This window comes from Lagenorhynchus albirostris, chromosome 16 (assembly GCF_949774975.1).
Source record: "Lagenorhynchus albirostris chromosome 16, mLagAlb1.1, whole genome shotgun sequence".
NCBI classification, from domain to species: Eukaryota; Metazoa; Chordata; class Mammalia; order Artiodactyla; family Delphinidae; genus Lagenorhynchus; species Lagenorhynchus albirostris.
The window spans coordinates 67,921,298-67,944,053 of NC_083110.1; the positions used below are offsets into that span (position 1 = coordinate 67,921,298).

General features: G+C 36.0%; 1 protein-coding gene across 1 annotated transcript in view; it reads left to right on the plus strand.

Moving 5' to 3' along the window:
- NHLRC2 (NHL repeat containing 2) overlaps nt 1–22,756 on the plus strand; it is a 60,782-nt gene that overhangs the window by 24,431 nt on the left and 13,595 nt on the right. The window contains exon 5 of the mRNA XM_060125726.1: nt 9,542–9,671. Within this exon, the coding sequence (XP_059981709.1) occupies nt 9,542–9,671 (130 nt within the window). The remainder of the gene's footprint in view (nt 1–9,541; nt 9,672–22,756) is intronic.

Here is a 22,756-nt window from a genome sequence, read left to right on the forward strand (position 1 = left end):
TTTTTAATGTGGTGTATCACATTGATTGATTTGCATATGTTGAAGAATCCTTGCATTCCTGGAATAAACCCCACTTAATAATGGTGTATGATCCTCTTAATGTGCTGTTGGATTCTGTTTGCTAGTATTTTGTTGAGGATTTTTGCATCTATATTCATCAGTGATATTGGCCTATAGTTTTCTTTCTTTGTGACATCCTTGTCTGGTTTTGGTATCAGGGTGATGGTGGCCTCGTAGAATGAGTTGGGGAGTGTTCCTCCCTCTGCTATGTTTTGGAAGAGTTTGAGAAGGATAGGTGTTAGCTCTTCTCTAAATGTTTGATAGAATTCGCCTGTGAAGCCATCTGGTCCTGGGCTTTTGTTTGTTGGAAGATGTTTAATCACAGTTTCAATTTCAGTTCTTGTGATTGGTCTGTTCATATTTTCTATTTCTTCCTGATTCAGTCTTGGCAGGTTGTGTATTTCTAAGAATTTGTCCATTTCTTCCAGGTTGTCCATTTTATTGGCATAGAGTTCCTTGTAGTAGTCTCTTAGGATGCTTTGTATTTCTGTGGTGTCTGTTGTAACTTCTCCTTTTTCATTTCTAGTTTTATTGTTTTGAGTCCTCTCCGTCTTTTTCTTGATGAGTCTGGCTAATGGTTTATCAATTTTGTTTATCTTCTCAAAGAACCAGCTTTTAGTTTTATTGATCTTTGCTATTGTTTTCTTTGTTTCTATTTCATTTATTTCTGCTCTGATCTTTATGACTTCTTTCCTTCTGCTAACTTTGGGTTTTGTTTGTTCTTCTTTCTCTAGCTCCTTTAGGTGTAAGGTTAGACTGTTTACTTGAGATTTTTCTTGTTTCTTGAGGTAGGCTTTATAGCTATAAACTTCCCTCTTAGAACTGCTTTTGCTGCATCCCATAGGTTTTCAATTGTCGTGTTTTCATTGTCATTTGTCTCTAGGTATTTTTTGATTTCCTGTTCGATTTCTTCAGTGATCTCTTGGTTGTTTAGTAACGTATTGTTTAGCCTCCATGTGTTTGTGTTTTTTACGTTTTTTTCCCCTGTAATTCATTTCTCATCTCATAGTGTTTGGGTCAGAAAAGATGCTTGATATGATTTCAATTTTCCTAAATTTACTGAGGCTTGATTTGTGACCCAAGATATGATCTATCCTGGAGAATGTTCCATGCACACTTGAGAAGAAAGTGTAATCTGCTGTTTTTGGATGAAATGTCCTATAAATATTAATTAAATCTGTCTGGTCTATTGTGTCATTTAAAGCTTCTGTTTCCTTGTTTATTTTCATTTTGGATGATCTGTCCATTGGTTTAACTGGGGTGTTAAAGTCCCCCACTACTATTGTGTTACTGTCAATTTCCTCTTTTATAGCTGTTAGCAGTTGCCTTATGTATTGAGGTGCTCCTATGTTGGGTGCATAAATATTTACAATTGTTATATCTTCTTCTTGGATTGATCCCTTGATCATTATGTAGTGTCCTTCCTTGTCTCTTGTAACATTCTCTATTTTAAAGTCTATTTTATGTGGTATGAGTATAGCTACTCCAGCTTTCTTTTGATTTCCATTTGCATGGAATATCTTTTTCCATCCCCTCACTTTCAGTCTGTATGTGTCCCTAGGTCTGAAGTGGGTCTCTTGTAAACAGCATATGTATGGTTCTTGTTTTTGTATCCATTCAGCAAGCCTGTGTCTTTTGGTTGGAGCATTTAATCCATTCACGTTTAAGGTAATTATCGATATGTATGTTCCTATGACCATTTTCTTAATTGTTTTGGGTTTGTTTTTGTAGGTCCTTTTTTTCTCTTGTGTTTCCCACTTAGAGAAGTTCCTTTAGCATTTGTTGTAGAGTTGGTTTGGTGGTGCTGAATTCTCTTAGCTTTTGCTTGTCTGTAAAGCTTTTGATTTCTCCATCGAATCTGAATGAGATCCTTGCTGGGTAGAGTAATCTTGGCTGTAGGTTCTTCCCTTTCATCACTGTAAGTATATCATGCCACTCCCTTCTGGCTTGTAGAGTTTCTGCTGAGAAATCAGCTGTTAACCTTATGGGAGTTCCCTTGTATGTTATTTTTCATTTTTCCCTTGCTGCTTTCAGTAATTTTTCTTTGTTTTAATTTTTGCTAATTTGATTACTATGTGTCTCGGCATGTTTCTCCTTGGGTTTATCCTGCCTGGGACTGTCTGCGCTTCCTGGACTTGGGTGGCTATTTCCTTTCCCATGTTAGGGAAGTTTTCGACTATAAACTCTTCAGATATTTTCTCGGGTCCTTTGTCTCTCTTCTCCTTCTGGGACACTTATAATGCGAATGTTGTTGGGTTTAATGTTGTCCCAGAGGTCACTTAGGCTGTCTTCATTTCTTTTCATTCTTTTTTCTTTATTCTATTCTACAGCAGTGAATTCCACCATTCTGTCTTCCAGGTCACTTATCCGTTCTTCTGCCTCAGTTATTCTGTTATTGATTCCTTCTAGTGTAGTTTTCATTTCAGTTATTGTATTGTTCATCTCTGTTTGTTTGTTCTTTAATTCTTCTAGGTCTTTGTTAAACATTTCTTGCATCTTCTCAATGTTTGCCTCCATTCTTTTTCCAAGGTCCTGGATCATCTTCACTATCATTATTCTGAATTCTTTTTCTGGAAGGTTGTCTATCTCCACTTAATTTAGTTGTTTTTCTGGGGTTTTATCTTGTTCCTTCATCTGGTACATAGCCCTCTACCTTTTCATCTTGTCTGTCTTTCTGTGAATGTGGTTTTTGTTCCACAGGCTCTAGGATTGTAGTTCTTATTGCTTCTGCTCTCTGCCCTCTGGTGTATGAGGCTACCTAAGAGGCTTGTGTAAGTTTCCTGATGGGAGGGACTGGTGGTGGGTAGAGCTGACTGTTGCTCTGGTGGGCAGAGCTCAGTAAAACTTTAATCCGCTTGTCTGCTGATGGGTGGGGCTGGGTTCCCTACCTGTTGATTGTTTTGCCTGAGGCAACCCGACACTGGAGCCTACTTGGGCTCTTTGGTGGGGCTAATGACACTCTGGGAGGGCTCTCGCTAAGGAGTACTTCCCAGAACCTCCACTGCCAGCGTCTCCGTCCCCACGGTGAGCCACAGCTCCCCCCCCCCACTGCCTCTGCAGGAGACCCTCCAACAGTAGCAAGTAGGTCTGGTTCAGTTTCACCTGGGGTCACTGCTCCTTCACCTGGGTCCCGATGCACACACTACTTTGTGTGTGCCCTTCAAGAGTGGAATCTCTGTTTCCCCCAGTCCTGTCGAAGTCCTGCAATCAATTCCCACAAGACTTCAACGTCTGATTCTCTAGGAATTCCTCCTCCCGTTGCCGGACGCCCAGGTTGGGAAGCCTGACTTGGGGCTCAGAACCTTCACTCCAGTGGGTGGACTTCCGTGTTATAAGTGTTCTCCAGTCTGTGAGTCACCCACCCAGCAGTTATGGGATTTGATTTTACTGTGATTGTGCCCCTCCTACCATCTCATTGTGGCCTCCTCTTTGTCTTTGGATGTGGGGTATCTATTTTGGTGAGTTCCAGCGTCTTCCTGTCGATGATTGTCCAGCAGCTAGTTGTGATTCTGGTGTTCTCCCAAGAGGGAGTGAGAGCACGTCCTTTTACTCCGCCATCTTGGTTCCTCCCTCCTCCTTCTTTCACTTTCTTAATCATGTCTTTTGATGTACAGAAGTTTTATATTTTGATGATTCCCAATTTATCTATTTATTTCTTTCATTGCTTATATTTTTTGTGTCTTGTAAGAATCCACTGCCAAATCCAAGGTCACGAAGATTTATTCCTATGTTTTCTTCTAAGGTTTTTATAGTTATGGCTCTCACAGTTAGCTCTTAGATCCATTTTTAGTTGATTTTTGCATATGGTATGAAGTAAGGGTCCAACTTCATTCTTTTACATGTGGATCCAGTTATCCCAGAACCATTTATGGAAGAGACTATTATTTCACCATTGAATAGTCTTGGCAACCTTTTGAAAATTATTCATACATGCATGGGTTTATTTCTGGACTTTCAAGTCTGTTCCATTGATCTATGTATTTGTCCTTATGCCAGTACCACACTGTTTTGATTGCTATAACTTTTAATAAGTTGTGAAATCAGAAAGTATGAATCCTCCTACTTATTTCTTTTTCAACATTGTTGTGACTGTTCTGAATCCCTTGCAATTCCATATGAATTTTAGGATCAACTTATCCCTTTCTGCAAAAACTTCTGTTTTTTTCTCATGTAAGTAAATTATATTTTTTGAAGGAACAAATGACAGTTTTATCCTTTCCCTTCTTATTTTTATACTTCCCATTTCCTTTTATTATATTGCTTTTAAGCATTACAGCCATAGTGGGTGTCTTGTCATGCTCATAGTCTTAAATGGAACTCTTGTAAACTTTCTCCACAAGTTTAATATTTTCCATAGCTTTGGGAAAAAAATATTTATGAAGTTAAGGAACTTTATTCCTTGTTACTAAGAATTATTATATGATTTTATTAAATGCATTTTCTACATTTATGGAAATAATTGTATAGTTTTTTGCCCTTAGTATTCTGATGTGATGAATTACATTAATAGATATTTTTGATGTTGAACCATCTTTTTAATCCTGTGATAAACCTTACCTAATCATGAATTTTTTAAAAAGTCAAATTGGATTTGATTATCCAAAATTATATTTAATATTTTACAATTAAATGGCTCTATATTTTCTTGTACTGTTCTCACCAGATTTTGGAATCAAGGTCACACTAACCTCATCAAATGAGCTAGTTTTCATTCTTTTCCTGTTTTTTGGAATAACTTGTCTAACATAGGAATTAATGGTTTTGAATATTTATTAAAACTCCCTTGTAACATTACCTGGGCCCAGGGCTTCTTCCAAGAGGATTTTTTAAACTATCCTATCAGTTTCTGTGATACATTTCTTAAATGAAGATCTATTTCAAGGGCCCATCTGTAGCTGCCTATGGTATTTTTGCAGATTATATTTTGCAGATTTTGAGTTGAGTAAAAATATAAATAAAGTTACACTGATGAATATTCTTTACAATTTCAGGATATTATAGAGCAGCTACTAAAAATAATGCAAGAGGATTTCACCAGAATAAATCTGGTGATAGATGTAATTCACCATAGTAACAGAATAAAAGATGATGCTTCACTAGATTCAGAAAAACATTGGAAAACATTTAATACCTAATCATGTTAAAATTAGTGAACTTCAAATGGAAATGAATGTCCTCAATATGATAAAATCAGGCCATCTGCAAAAAGCCTACAGCTACACTTAATGCAAAGTATTGAATACTTTCCCTTCAAGAGGGGGAACAAGGCAGGGATCCCCACTCTTACCATGCCTATTAAACATTGTACTGGAAGTACTAGCCATTATAATAAGGCAAGAAAGAGAAATAAAAGATATAGAGGATGAGAAGAAAGAAGAATAACTCTATTTGTCAGTGACATGACATGTACATAGAAAATTCTAAGAAATTTATACAGTTGCTTGAACTAATAAGTGAATTTAGAAAGGTTGCAAAATACAAAATCAGTATATAAAGATCAACTGTATTTTTATTTTATTTATTTTATTTTTATTTGTTTTATATACTAGTAATAGTCAACTGGAAATGGAATTTTAAAATTCTATTTACTTAGCAACCAAAATAAAATACTTAGAATAAGTTTTTAGAAGTATATACAAGCCCACTGTATATCCAGTATAATGGTTAAAATTAAAAAGACTGACAATACCATAGGTTGGCAAGGATGTGGAGCAGTTTGAACTTCAAACTATATACTTCAAACTATAAAAATTGCTGACAAAAATTAATATTGGATTGAAAAACTCAATATTAAAATTCAGTTTGCTCTAAATTGATCTATAGATTCAGTGCCATCCCAATTAAAACACCATCAGGCTTTTTTGGTAGATATTAACAAATGGGTTCCAAAATTTATGTGGAAATGCAAGCAAAGGATTATTATATCTAAAACAATATTGAAAAAGAACAAAGTTGAAAGATTTACACTACCTGATTTCAAGATTTGCTATAATGCTATGCTATATACTCATGCTGTACTATGTATAATCAAGACAATGTCATACTTTCATAAGAATAGATATATAGATCAGTAAAAAAAGAATGCAGCACCTAGAAGTAACCTTACACCTGTGCAGTTACTTGATTTTCTTTTTTTTTTTTTACAAGAAGCTCTAAGGTAATAGCTTGGAATTTTGGTGATGTGGGTTTGGGAGAAAAGTGAAAAAAATGAATTTCAGTCTATGGGTGTCGGTATTCATGGGAGTCATCTTAAGAAATGTGCACTTACTGAAAGAGAACTCCATACTAGGATTTCTTTTCCTTGAGGTTTATGTTAATCAATCACCTGGATAAGTGGTAATCAGAACATTGCTTCTAAAATACTATTTCTATAGAGCATGACTATCAATTAGTTAACTGAAAACTCCTTTTTTTCCACACACACACACGCACACACACACACACACTGTATTTTATTTTTACAAGAGATAAACTGACACCAAGCATTGTAAATGGATGACCGCAACAAAAGCAACAATGATTGCAATTACCAAACATGAAACACACTCATACTATGTCCTAATATTGACATTCAGTCCAGTAATTCTCCACTGTAACGGCTCCTTTACTTTCCAGTGAAAATTGATTGGTATATTTTTTGCTTCTGAGTCCTTGTGGGATTTTTTCTTCTTTTTATTCAAACAGAAAGTCACAAAAATTATAATCATCCTCATCAGTTCACTCAGTCCCATGTAATTAATTTTTTTTCATCTTGATCTTTTGTTAGCACTTTTATGAATTCATCAGTTTTCCATTAGAGTTCTGAAAATGCTTATTCATTCAGTTCAGCAGTATAGTCAGTTACCAAAAACCTGTACTTGTCAGAGTCTTTTCCATGAATTCCTTGAAGATGAAACCCTTTTATAGGAACATTTTTGCAAAAGCATCAGAGTATACCCAGAACTGTCTGTAAATGACAAAAGACTTAAAAATGACCATGGTTAAAGATTTGATGAAAGTTGATAATAATGCAATTGACAAGGAAATTTAGTTATTTCTGAGATATACATTTTAAAGTAATAACTAGAATTATGACTTATAGCATTATACCAGAACATATAAGATTTTTAGAAATTTCATGTAATGTCTGAAACATTTATATTAACATATTTCCATACAAATAACCCAAAGAAAGTTTAGTATTAGTTGTTTTTTTGTTTGTTTGGTTTTTTGTACTGCAGGTTCTTATCAGTCATCAATTGTATACACATCAGTGTATACATGTCCCCTGATTTTCTAAAAAGCATGAAATCAGAGGAGAAAGGAAAGTCATTTCTGCACATTGTGCTTGAACAACTAAATACCAACATGGGGAAAAAATAAATATGACACCTACTTCACACACCATATACAAACATCAATTCAAGATGCATCACAGACCTAAATGTAAATGCTAAAACTATGAAGCTTTTACAAGAAAACATGAGAATATCCTTGTGACTTGCATGTAGGCAAAGGTTTCTCAAAGACAGGACACAGAAACAATAATCATAAAAGAAAAAAACTATAAATTCAAATTTATCTAAATGTAAAACTTCTATTAAACTTCACTGTTAAAGTGAAAAGCCACAGGCTGTCAGAAAATAGTCACAAAAATTCACAAAAACGCATCTATGTAGGGGATTAGTATCCATGAAATATAAAGGCTTCTACAACTGAAAAATGAGAAGGCAGACCAATGAAAAATGAGCCAAAGATTTGAATATTTTTCAAAAGAAGATATAAGAATGACCACAAGCACATAGAAAAGTGATCAACATCATGAGCTGAGAAGGAAATGTACGTTCAAACCACAATGAAATACCACTCTATATCCAGTATAATGGTTAAAATTAAAAAGACTGACAATACCATAGGTTGGCAAGGATGTGGAGCAGTTTGAACTCTCATACATCATTGGTGGGAATAGAAAATGATAGAGCACTGGGGAAAACCTTTTGGGAGTTTTTTAATCAAACTAATCATATACTTTCCGTATAACATAGCAGTTACAGTCCTCTGTGTATACCCAAGAGAAGTGAAAGCATGTCCACAAAAAGGCTTATACAAGAATATTAATAGCAACTCTATTTGAAGGCCCCCAAACTGGAAATAGCCCAGCTGTCTGTGAGTAAGAAAATATATAAATGAACTGTGATGTATTCCTTATATGGAATACTGCTCAGCAATAAAAAGGAACATGAATAAATCTCAAACATGTTAAATGAAAGAAGCCTCACACAAAAGAGTTCATTACTGTATGACTCCATTTATCTGAGATCCTAGAGGAGTTACAACTAATCTGTGATGGAAATAAAAAATTAACACTGTTTGCCACTGGGTTCAAGAATGACTGGAAGGAGGTATGAGGGAACTTTCTGGAGTGAAGGTAACATTCTGTATATAAGTTGGGGCCACACAGGTTTATGCATTTTTGAGAATTTATCAGGTGATACACTTAAGATTTGTGCATTTCGTTGTAAGTTTTGCCTCAAAAAAGGAAAAAGGAGATCTGAAAAAATATGGAACTCTAGTTAATGACAAGCCTACTGAAATATTTAGGGACAGTGTACTAATGTTTATGATTTATTTTGAAATGCATCAGAAAATGTAAATGAATTGAAGGATTGATAGCTGGATGAGATATGTGGTAAAGCAAGTCAGTGAACTGTTGATATATGGATGTTTGGTGCAGTATTCTTTCAACTTTCTCTGTGTTTGAAAATTTTCATGATAAAATGTTGAAAGTGTCTCAGGAGATGAAACCAGAGCATCTTTTTTCAGTAGAATGCATTGATTTTTTTGGTTTATGAAGCAGAGGCTATATAACATAGTAGAGCTAGAACTGGTTCAAATCCAAGATCCTTGACTTACTACCTGTGGGATCTTGGGATCTTACTGAATGATCTGTGCCTCAGTTTCCTCTACAGTAATCAAAATCACAGTAATAGGGTTATTAAGATGGGTGGATGGATGGATGGATGGTTGATACTTGGATTAGTTCTTACCACATATTAAGCTCCATATGTGTCAGTTACTGGCCAAGCATAATTGAAATACATACATTTAATTTAAGAAGCAAGTGTTTTCCTTGATTCTGCTTTAAATTTTCAAATTTCACCTTCTTTTAAAATATTTTATAGTCGAGATGAGATCAACAGCAGTTCTGGTAGAGGCATGATGAGGGAGGGGAGTAAGAGGAAAGTGGGGGAATGGACGGATGGAGAAATGAAAAGGACTGAGTTTTATGCATTTCAATAACAAGGTCACCATGTGCTTGATTAGCCTTTTTTTTTGAGCTTTTTTTTTTAAGTGTGTTGCACATGGTTTTTTTTTTTTACACACTAAAAACCAGTTTTATTAACATATAATAAGTTCACACATACTGTAAATAAAGTACATGTTTTCTGTATGTTCTATGGGAAATAGATGCATTGCATAAAACCTGTATTAATGTCTATAGATTGACCTAGAAGCTGAGATGGTGAGCACTGTAGCTGGCATTGGAATTCAAGGTACAGATAAAGAAGGTGGAGCTAAAGGAGAAGAACAGCCCATTAGCTCTCCTTGGGATATAGTTTTTGGAAGGTCAGGTATGTAAACTTTTGATATTAAATATAAGTAAATTTTGCTAAGTAAAATTTTAAGATATTATGGGAACATTCATTTTTGACTAATTCTTTTACTAGTTATTTTATGCTTTTATACCAATGACTTGGGATTTGTTAATTGCATAAAAACAAAGCCAGCAGTAATATATAGAAGATAGAGTAAATATATCATTATATATTACATGTAACATTACATACATATTATATTTTATACACAAGATAGGGTATGTATTTCTCTAATGTTAAAGAATTTCATCTTAGTTGCACCTTCCAATTAAGAGAGTTCTGAATATTGTGAAATTGGACGGACTATAGTTTCAGAATTTCAAAAGATTATTCACACACTATACTGTTTAACAATGTCCTTTTCATTTACTGTCGTGTAAAAAATCAAGAAATGAGAGGGTTTTTTTAGATTATCAATAAAATTTTTATTTAATTATTATAGCTTCTTTTGAGTAGTTAAAAAAATCTTTACCTATATACAATGGAATATTACTCAGCCATAAAAAAGAATGAAATCTTGCCGTTTGTGACAACATGAATGGACCTAGAGGGTGAGAAAGACAAATACTGTATAATTTCACTTATATGTGGAATCTAAAAACAAATGAGCAAACATAACAAAACAGAAAGAGAGTCATAGATACAACAAACAAGGAAGGGGATGGTGGGGATGAGTGAAATAGGTGAGGAAAATTGAGGCACAAATTTCCAGTTACAAAAGAAATGAGTCACAGGAATGCAGTGTACAACATGAATATAGTCAATAATAATATAATATCTATGGTAACTAGACTTACGGTGATCATTCTGCAATGTATAGAAGTATCAAATCACTACGTTGTGTACCAGGAGCCATCATAGAGTTGTAGTCGATTATACTTCAAAACACAAACAAACGTATAGAGAAAGAGATCAGATTTGTGGTCACCAGAGGCAGGGGTGGGGGATTTGGATGAAGGTGGTCAAAAAGTACAAAATTCCAGTTATAAGATACATAAGAAGTAGGGCTATAATGTACAACATGATTAATATAACTAACAGTGCTGTATGTGTGTATGAAAGTTGTTAAGATGAGTAAATCCTAAGAGTTTTCATCATAAGGAAAAAAATTTTTTCTTTTCTTTTTTAATCTATATGAGGTGATGGATAGTCACTAAACAATGTAATTATTTCATGATGTATGTAAGTCAAATCATTATGTTGTACATCTTAAACTTATACAGTGCTATATATGTCAATTATATAAATAAAACTGGAAGAAAAAGTTAAGATTAAAAAATAAAACTTAATTTAAAAAGTAAAAACTTTATCCTACTGAATTACTTAGAAAATTGAAAATGAGATTTGCCTTATTTTTACAATCTTTGTTACCTATATATTACTTGACTAAAAGACAATCCAGGAGTGCTAGTACTCTTATTTTTCACTGGCCCTCAGCGTTGCTGACATGGTTATCCTACATGTTTAAAACCAGAGTAATGAAGAAAGAAACTTAGTAGAATATATTGAAAATGGAACTTGGAGCTAAATGGTTTGTATGATTTTAATATATTTATAGAGTGACTTAAGCACCATCTTAGTTGGATGATTTTACATTTGAGATAATTTTTTTATGATGCCAATTTGGTTATAATTCAAAGACCTTAATTTTTTCATTGTGATTAACTTTTTATAAAGCTTTTAATATTTATAAAGTAACTGAATGAACTTCTGGTACTACCTGCACTTAATATATGTAACTTAGGTATTTTGTGTAAGTCATTTTTGAGAAGTCCATTTTGGGAATTTGGTGCCCTAATAATGACGAGTTGTTTTAGTGGCTCAGAGTGGGGAGGGGTTGAGAAGGTAGAGGGAGCAGTGTGTCTCAAGAGCAGTCAATAAGGGGATATATTATATGTAGAGATTTTAAAAACAATAAGAAAACCAACTACACCTCGATCTTCTTTTTATCACCATGCACCAGCAATTCTAAATAATTTCAGGGTTGAAAATACTCATCCCCATCAGGACTTAACCGGACTTGCCTCTCTGCTTTTGGTACACACCTGAGCTATTTGAACATAATCTTATAGATGGAAAAACAGTCTGAAATATATCTGTTAGTAAAATAGTCAAAGTGGATGAGAACTGTTATTTTGGTATGTTATTACCTTCCCTCAAGGGAAAAAAAAATTCTCTTAATATGTAAGGCCCCAGTGATTTATAGTTAATAGTCCATATAGCAATTCAGTTATTGATATTTATATTTTACATCTTACAGCCTGTATTTACTGTCTGTCAGTAATTGCCACAGTAAAGCTTCATAAGAAATCATCCCCAAACTCATATAAACCTGAACCTTTATTTCTCACTTACATACAGGGTTGGGGTTCAGTTGATCAAGGCTGAGCCTGGGCTTGGTTCCAGACTGTTTTTTGGGTCCAGATCTCCATTTGTTTCTCCTTTTTCTTGAGCCAGTAGCTGACTGAGGTATATTCTTTTGGCAAAAGGCAGGAGCACAGGAGAGTAAGCCCAGTTACACACATTTAAAGCCTTTGCTCATGTCGTATCTGCTTACCTACTGTCATTAAAGCAAGTCACATAACTAAGCTCAAAGTTATGGGGCAGGGATATGCACTTTGCCTACAGTGAGGCAATGGCAAGGGTGTGGTTGTATTATTACCACAGAGGAATAAAGACTTGAGACCAGTAATTCAGTCTGTTACGTATTTCAGAATATACATTGCTTAAAAACAGGGTGTACTTTACCAGATGCTTTACTAAGTTGGATTTATTTAATAACGTACTCACATATTTTTATCGGCTAAAAATTTTTCAGTCATACTTTATGGCATGGAATTTCTGGTTGTTTATCTCATATTGAGAGTGTACCCAAATTGCTTTCCAAGAAAAATATTGGCTCTGTTGACAAGTACTCCCTCAGCTTCCAACTGGAGTGATGTGCTGAGGCTTGTGTCTTTATTAAGCTCAGCTTTTAGAAAAGGAAGTGAATCCTACCTTAGCTCAATAGATCATTAAAAGCATATGGTACCACATTTAACTTACAGTTTAAATGAGCTTCACTCCAGGTACTTGGCAAGAGGAGTAATCTTGAATGCACTTAAATAAGCTCAACACCTTTCAAAATGCTAAGAGAAAATGGTTTTCAAGTACTGTATGAAGGACCTATAATCACAATGACTACAAGAGTTTTTAACCTTGAGTTATATACTCAAGGCATTCATGGTTAGATTTTGCGAAGTACTTAAATTTTCCAGAAATTCTATTTAAGGTTTGGGGGAGTTGGTCAGATTCTCATCAGTTTCGAAGTGGTGTGTTACCCCAAAACATTTTAAGAGCCACTGCTTTAAATCACTCTGAAGTCTAATCCTGGATTAATGCATTATTGTCAGAGTATGGGGAAATTGGATCATAGAATAATTGCTCTCCTTAAAATTGTTTTTACTTAACTGTGTTTTGACATCATGTCATTCATTTAAAAATGTATTAACACATCAACATATCTTACATTCATTTATATATGTATATGTTTCATATTATATATTTCATCAAAACACAGTCCTGTGGGACTTCTGAACTGTTTTTACTGTAAGAGTTTGCTGCTAATTTCAGTTATTATCTTATAAATAACCTCTGATTATCTACTAGAGAATTTTTCTGTGTTATAGATAATTATTTTTTTTCTAAGTATCAAGTTTGTTTTTAAGCTCCTGGATAATTTGAATATCATAACTGATTGTGTTTGCTTTGTTATATTGATTCCTAGGAAACTTAGAGACAGATTTGTCTCTAGCAAAGTGTAACGGAAACATGACATTCTTTTTTTTTTTTTAACATCTTTATTGGGGTATAATTGCTTTACAATGGTGTGTTAGTTTCTGCTTTATAACAAAGTGAATCAGTTATACATATACATATGTTCCCATATCTCTTCCCTCTTGCGTCTCCCTCCCTCCCACGCTCCCTATCCCACCCCTCCAGGCGGTCACAAAGCACCGAGCTGATCTCCCTGTGCTATGCAGCTGCTTCCCACTAGCTATCTACCTTACGTTTGGTAGTGTATATATGTCCATGCCTCTCCCTCGCTTTGTCACAGCTTACCCTTCCCCCTCCCCATATCCTCAAGTCCATTCTCCAGTAGGTCTGTGTCTTTATTCCTGTCTTACCCCAGGTTCTTCATGACATTTTTTTTCTTAAATTCCATACATATGTGTTAGCATACGGTATTTGTCTTTCTCTTTCTGACTTACTTCACTCTGTACGACAGACTCTAGGTCTATCCACCTCATTACAAATAGCTCAATTTCGTTTCTTTTTATGGCTGAGTAATATTCCATTGTATATATGTGCCACATCTTCTTTATCCATTCATCCGATGATGGGCGCTTAGGTTGCTTCCATCTCTGGGCTGACATTCATTTTTTAATATTACTTGGCTGCATCTTTCTTTTCTACTCTATTTACCTATTGCTTCAATTTTCTTATTTTAAATTTATTTATCTTACTAGGGTTTATTTCCTTGTAAACTACCTGAATACTTTGTGAAATAAAAGTAGAAGTAAATAATCCAGTAGAATAATTTATTTTTATTTATTTATTTTTTGCTGTACTCAGGCCTCTCACTGCTGTGGCCTCTCCCGCTACGGAGCACAGGCTCCAGATGCGCAGGCTCAGCGGCTATGGCTCACAGGCCCAGCCGCTCCGTGACATGTGGGATCTTCCCAGACCGGGGCACGAACCCGTGTCCCCTGCATTGGCAGGCAGACTGTCAACCACTGTGCCACCAGGGAAGCCCCAGTAGAATAATTTACTGAACTGATTGGGTATGATAATTGATCCATATGGAAGAAAAAATCTGTTAATCATAAAACTAAAAATGCTTTAAGGACTATAAATGTACATTTATAGAATGTACTTTTTTTTTTTTTTTTGGCGGTATGCGGGCCTCTCACTGTTGTGGCCTCTCCCGTTGCGGAGCACAGGCTCTGGACACGCAGGCTCAGCGGCCATGGTTCACGGGCCCAGCCGCTCCACGGCATGTGGGATCCTCCTGGACTGGGGCACAAACCCCTGTCCCCTGCATCAGCAGGCGGACTCTCAACCACTGCGCCACCAGGGAAGCCCTATAGAATGTACATTTTTAACTAGTCTTTTGATGTTTAAGTGTGTCTTTTCTGACAGTCTTATACCAATCACAATGTATTGTTTTGGTTTCCTTAAACTGTGATGAGTTTTTAAAACACCTGCAAAGAAAACAGGGCTGAAAATTTTAAAACCTATTCTTTTTAATTGTCTTTCCACATCTTATTCACTAACAATTTGACTTTGCTACTTGCCTTTATTGTCTTTCCAAAGTATTAACTTTGTTTTCAGAGGAAAAACTTCCTTCCAATTCATTCATATTGAATTGGTTTGAATATATTTAAATTATGTAATTGTACAACTGGTTTAAGCAGATGTGGGATTAAATGCAACTTAAAGGGGACTGTGGTTAAGAAAAATTGTTCTTGTAAGCACTTAAATTCTTTAATACTTTAAGAATTATATTGAATATTTCTGAAATTCTACCATAGTTAGGAATATGAGAAAGGATGGCATTATCAGAAGGAAAACATGAAAAATAGATAAGGTATTGTGGTATCTTCATATATTAAGCTGTTCTGCAGTGCAAACATGGACCACAGCTACACCTGACAACATGGAGAAGTATCAGGAAATCTGTTGAGTGGAGAAAGCACCTTTTATAGAATGTTCAATAGCAAGCAAGATTAACTATACATTGAGAGATCCATTCAGACATGGTAAAATTTTAAAATCAAAGAAGATAATGAAAAACACATTTTTAGACTGGTAGTTCCTTCTGGGAAGAGGAGGAGGATATGCTAACAGAGGGATGCAGGAAGTTTTCAAATAATCTTCCCTTTTCTTGAGCTGGTGTTGTGCACATGGATGTTTAGTTATTATTTAAACTTTATGTAGAACAGTTATCCATTCATATGCATATTTAAGTAAAAATTAAACCTTAAAAGGAAAGAAAATAGATCAGATAAAGAGAGTGAAAAATAACAAAGACAATATACAGTTGAATATATACCCCACCAAAAGACTCAGATAATGAACAGCATACTTCAAAAAGAGATTAGGGAAAGGGACTTGAAATACCTCTGATTATTTTAAATATATATGTAATATGTAAATGTGTGTGTTTGTATTTTAAATAGTACCTGAATATTTAACCTAATTATGCCATTACAGTGATAAAAGCATGGAAATAATTCACATAAATTGATTTTTACAAAAAATCACTTTATAAAAGTTATTTTCATCTTTGTCCATTTATGATTATCACTCTAAATATGGTCAAAACTTTATAATGCACTAAAAATAATTAAAAAGAACTCCAATAAATTCATTTTTTCACCAGAAACATTGCCATGTTTCTAAAATGCATACCAAGTCTGTGCTGTCTCCACTCATGCCCGACAATAACCTGAGAATTTCTTTTATCGTAAAGGTCAGAACCCCTGCTAGTCTCTAAGTACTTCAGACTTCACCTGATTTTAAATCATTTACAGAAAGGATAGTGTGCCCAAATGCCATTAACCTTCCTTGGCCCTTTAATCAGCATTTCCCTAGATAGAAATTTAGTTGTACTTATTTGACCTTTAATGATTGAAATCCAACTATTTAGTATGCTAGTCTGGTAATCTACAGCTTAGATAATATCTTTCTCTGACTTCCATTAATATGCTCTAAATAAAATACATTTATCCTCTTATCAGATGATACAAAATTTTTTTGAGGAATAAATTTTATATAATGTGACTAGTGTGTTTTTATTTTAACAAAATAAAAACAGTAGTAGTATTTTTATATCTGAATAACTATTATCACACTGACTTGGTGTTTATAAGGGTTTTTTTTCAGTTCGAATGATGAGGTAATAATTTACAGAAAGTAACATTTACCCTTAATAGGTATAAGTTCTATTATGAAGAATCTTTATAACCATTGCTACAATCAAGATATAGAATATTTCCATCACCCCAAAAAGTTCTCTTATGACTCTGTTCAGTCTCCCTCCCTCGCCCTCTACCACCCACTCTACCCACTCCACCCACTGGCAACAATGATTTCTTGTTCCTCAGTATAGTTTTGTATGTCTGGTTTCTTTCAGTTACCATAATCTTCTGCGATTCATCCATGTTCTTGCATGTATCAGTAGTTCTTTTTTATTGCTGAGTAGTATTCCATTGTACAGTTGTACCACATTTTATTAACTCACCAGTTGGTAAGCATTTCAGCTGTCTCTGGTTTATGGCAATTATGATTAAAGCCTCTATAAACGTTTGTGTACAGGCTTTTATGTGGACATATATTTTCTCTTGGGCAAATGCTTAGGAATGAAATTGCTAGATCATATGATAAGTGTATGTGTAATTTTATAAGAAACTGCCAGACTGTTTCCCAACGTTGCTGATTTCTTAAAAATCCCGTGTCTGGCTGGAATAATTTTGCTTTTGCATGTAGAACTAACTTTAACATTTCTTGCAGCACATGTCTGCTAACAGTGATTTCTCTTAGCCCTTTCTTTGGAGGGAGAGGGTCTGAAAAAGTAATTAGCAATCATTTTTGAAAGCTATTTTTACTCCATAAATAAGTCTGGATTGGCTTTTTTTTTTTTTTTGATATTTTAAAGATGTCATTCCACTGTGTTATAGCTTACATAGTATAAACAAGAAGTCTGATTTAATTCTTTTCCTAGTTCCTTAGTATAAAAAATGTGTTTTTTCCTCTGGCTGCCTTCAAGATTTTCTCTTTGGTTTTCAGCAGTTTGATTGATATGTCGAGGAGTTACCTGCTTAGGATTCTTGATGTCCTTCGTTATTTGGAAAAATTCTCAACCATTATCTTCTCAAATAGTTTTTCTGCTCCTTTCTCTTCTTTCTGGGATTTCAGTTACTCGTATGTTAGATTCTAATATTATATTCAACAACTTTTACATATTATGGTTTTGGGTTTTTTTAAATGTCACCCTTTTCTCTTTGTGTTTCAGTGTGCATAGTTTCTGTTGATTTATCTTTAGGGTCATCGATTGTTTCCTCAGCTGTGTCTAGTCAACTGATGAGCTTGTTGAAGGAATTTTTCATTTCTGATATTATTCTTTTTCTAACAATATTTCCATTTTAATATTTCTTAGAGATTTCATCTATCTTCTCAAATTCCCCATCTATTTAGGTATGTTGACCGTCTTTTTCTCTAGATTCTTTACCATAGTAAGCGTAGTGATTTCAAAGTCTATGTCATAGATCTAAATTTCAGGTCAGCTCTGAGTCTGTTTCTGTTGATCGCTTTGTCTCTTGAAAATGTTTTTTTGTTTGTTTTTTAATTTTGTTTTGCTTACATTTAAGTGCGTCTTCTCATTTTTTGTTAAATTCCAGTCATGCGTGGAACTATAGAGGCTGAGATCAATAGTATTTGTCATTATTATGGGAGGTCGAGTCAATTTAGTCAGAAGCTGGCCTGGATCTGGATTTTATTATTGCTGTGAGTTCTGTCAAATCACCATAGCTTTCACAGTCCTCTAGCAGTGTGCTGTTGCCTAAGCCTGGGGGGCTAGATGCTAGAGACTTTTTCTTAGTGTTAGTACTCCCCCGTCAGCTTTCAGTCAGCCAGCACAGATCCCCAAGGGATAGACTGCTGCTGTCTTTCTGTACTAGATCGCATTGGGGCTAAGGGAGAGTTCTCTGTTGTTCTGGTGAGCCTCAGTCTTAGGGAGGCACTGTGTGCCTGGGCCTCCATGAAACAAGGTGGAGAGCTTAGAGCTTTTTCAGTGATTCTGTTCCTTCTCTCTCTGGCAGCTTAACTCTGTCTTATATTTGTGAGTGGTTTTGAAGCATTTCCTGCTTCTCTCCCAGTAGTGGGAAATCTCTGCTTGGTGTCTGGGGTCTTTGGCCAAAGACATTTCCTTGCCCCTCCGCCAGAGGTAGAGAGGTTTTTTTTTTCCTCTCCTCCTCCTCCAGTTATAATTAGTCTTTTCCTGTGCCCTGGCAGTGACAGACTTCCTTGCTTTTTCCTAGTGGATTAAGGCTTTGCTTTACAGGGGAGATTTAGAAGCTGCGCAGAAAAAACCATTTACACTAATGGATGATTTCACAGATGCCATTAAGAGGCTTCTAGTCAGTGGGATCTATTTTGATCATAGTTGCTTAAAATAACACAGAATTTGTAAAAGCTGGACTACAGGTAATTTTTATATTCATATTTCATTTGCTGATTTTGTTCCTGTTTTCTGAAACTATTTTACTAATCCTTCTTGATAATTGATAACTATGAGGCATTTTGCCTTTAAAAATACTTAACTCCCAAAACCTTTTTAGCTATTGGCATTGTCCTTTTTTTAATTTTAATTTGTGACTGCTGTAAGTCAGTGATTCTAAGGACACTCTTTTTTTATATATATATAAATTTATTTATTTTTGGGTCCTCGTTGCTGCACGCAGGCTTTCTCTAGTTGTGTTGAGTGGGGGTTACTCTTTGTTGTGGTACAGGGGCTTCTCATTGTGGTGGCTTCTCTTGTTACAGAGAACGGGCTCTAGGCACATGGGCTTCAGTAGTTGTGGCTCACGGGCTTAGTTGCTCCACAGCATGTGGGATCTTCCTGAACCTGGGATCGAACCCGTGTCCCCTGCATTGGCAGGCGGATTCTTAACCACTGCGCCACCAGGGAAGTCCCAAGTGTACTCTTAATTTAAGGTTGAAATGTTCATGATTGCCACATTCTTGTTAGAAGGAACTAATACCCATACTTGGTGATACAACTATATACTTTTTTTTTTAAATAAATTTATTTATTTTTATTTTTTGCTGTGTTGGGTCTTCGTTTCTGTGCGAGGGCTTTCTCTAGTTGCGGCGAGCAGGGGCCACTCTTCATCGCGTTGCGCGGGCCTCTCACTGTCGCGGCCTCTCTTGTTGTGGAGCACAGGCTGCAGACGCGCAGGCTTAGTAGTTGTGGCTCACGGGCCCAGTTGCTCCACAGCATGTGGGATCTTCCCAGGCCAGGGCTTGAACCCGTGTCCCCTGCATTGGCAGGCAGATTCTCAACCACTGCACCACCAGGGAAGCCCCTACTCTTTTTTTTTTTTTTTTTTTTTTTTTTTGCGGTACGCGGGTCTCTCACTGTTGTGGCCTCTCCCGTTGCAGAGCGGAGCACAGGCTCCGGAGGCGCAGGCTCAGCGGCCATGGCTCACAGGCCCAGCCGCTCCACAGAATGTGGGATCTTCCTAGACCGGGGCACGAACCCGTGTCCCCTGCATCGGCAGGCAGATTCTCAACCACTGCGTCACCAGGGAAGCCCCCCTTTTTTTTTAAAGCTGAGGGGAAAGTCAAGATACTTCTTCCCAACAGGATGGAAATTTTATTTTTTATTTTATTTTATTTTACTTATTTATTTTTGGTTGTGTTGGGTCTTCATTGCTGTGCACAGGCTTTCTCTAGTTGCGGCAAGCAAGGGCTATTCTTTGTTGTGGTGTGCGGGCTTCTCATTGTGGTGGCTTCTCTTGTTGCAGAGCACAGGCTGTAGGTGCACAGGCTTCCGTAGTTGTGGCACGCGGGCTCTAGAGTGCAGGCTCAGTAGCTGTGGTGCACAGGCTTAGCTGTTCCATGGCATGTGGGATCTTCCAGGACTAGGGATTGAACCCATGTCCCCTGCATTGGCAGGAGGATTCTTAACCACTGCACCACCAGAGAAGTCCCACAACTATATACTTTAGATTTAAAAATCCAGGATGAACAGTATAAACATGATTATTAGTTTGATAGACATTATAAATGCCAGACTACACCCCCCCCATTTTTTTAAACTCCCATTTTATTTACAAGAACAAACTCTTCAGCCCTCACTGAAATGGTTAGGCAGGGTAAAAACTTCTTGAGTGGCAGTTTAGTAAGGAAGTGATGAGCCTGGACTCTGGGGCCAGACCACTTGGGTTCTAACTAGTTTCACATCTTAGTAGTTGTGTGACTTTGGACAAGTTACTCAGCCTCTTGATGCTTCAGTTTCCTCATCTCAATGGGAGATACTAATAGTATCTACCTCAAATGTTTATTGTGAGAATTGGGAGAATTACTATATGGAAAGCACCCAGAACAGTGCCTGGCACATAGAAAGTACTATATAAGTGTCCGTTGTTATTGTTGTTTGCTATAAGATTCTCATTATAAAAATCTCAAGATGTTGATAAGCTGAACCAAACCAAAAATGAAAAGGCGAGGGACTGGAAAAAATACTTGAAAGAGATTATTTGGCCACCGGCTATTCCAGAGGCTACAAGAAGAGAAGGGCAGAAGGAGTGACCTAGCCACAAATACTGGAGTGTAAAGCCTTGGTTACCTTTGATCAGATCTCAATTTCTGATCACACATTAAAATGCACTTGGGTAATTGAATCCAAAGCTAAGTCCATGGAGCAGGGGTGGAAGGGAGGGAAAAGAGAACGGGCCAAGCAGAGTGTTGGCCAGAAGAGCACAGGCTCACTCCTGTAGTTCCTTCATTCTGATCAGAACACTAATAATCTGGAATTGGACTCTCTAATGGATTATTATTCCAGATTTAGCTGTGTGAATACCAACAAATTATTTAACCCCTTTGACTTTCAATTTCTTCATAAAATGGAGATGATAATAACTAGACTTGCTAATGTTGTTAAAGGAAATAATCCATATAAAGTGCTTATTATTAGCTCAGTGCCTTAAACAGGAGATGTTCCGAATGGTTTTCATTTTCACCACCATGCCCCCCGTCGTCATTGTCATCCTCATCAACTGGTATGTAGAATCATAAACTCCTGAGTCCCGACCTGACACAGCCTCTGCTTCTACACTATTTCTCATACCTCCAGCTTCTAAAGGAAATAAGTACACAGAGACTAAGACCAAACAGATGCTCACACTAATATTACGATGAAGCTTTGGCCTCATAGGTAGACCCTAGTTGAACTAGCCTGGCCTGTTTGGAGAAGTAGATAATGGAGACCTGATTTGGTCTTTCACTCCTGTATATACCAACACAGCTCTTCTTTGACAAAGTAGAGAGGCTTTAAACCCATGTCATCTTCTAATGATCATAGTTTTATTTCCAATCTTTATGCTTTTTGCTTCTTTTTCTTGTATGAATTAGGACCTTCATATGATACTAAATAAGTGTTGATAGCAGATCTCCTTGTCTCATTTCTGTTCTCAGGGGGAATGTCTTAGTTCGGGCTGCCATAACAAAATGCCACAGACTGGGTGGCTTAAACAACAGAATTTTATTTTCTCACAGTTCTGGAGGCTAGAAGTCCAAGGTCAAGGTGCCAGCATGATTGGTTTCTGGTGAGAGCTCTCTTCTGGCTTATAGACGGTCACCTTCAACCTTTGTCTTCACATGGCAGGGGCAAAATAAAAGAATATAATAATGAAAAGTTTTTGATCTAGTTCTAAAGTGATTAAGCAGAGACTGAGTCCCCAGAATACATGGATGCACTGTCACTTTTAATTTATGTTTATTAAAAATATTTGACTGAAAAATTAAATGGAAGTAAACTGCTTTCCTTTAGATTTCATATGATAGCAATTAACACAGCGAAAGAGGCAGCACGTTAAATAGATTTTCTTGTTGGACTTCCTGGGTTCAGATTCCAGTTCCTTCATTTACTAGCTCTGTGATTCTGGTAAGTTAGCTAACCTGTCTAAGCCTCAGTTTCTTTTGTAAAAGGCCTGTAAGAAGGGCCTTTTGAGAAGATTCAAGTGATAATCTCTGTAAAGTGCTTGGCACGTAGCAACCACAGTTTATTGACCATCAACATTATTTTTGTTAAATTAAACAAAATTTAAATTAAATAAACAAAATTTAATTTTGTTAAATTAAAAGACACTTGAAAGTAATTCAAGTTAAGGAAGAAAAATTCCTTCTGGACACAACTACTTGAAGTTAAAGAAAGTACAAATAAAATAGCCTTTCCGATATATTTATTTTAGCATATGTCTGACCAAATTATTTTAGTGAAAATGTCTCAACTACAT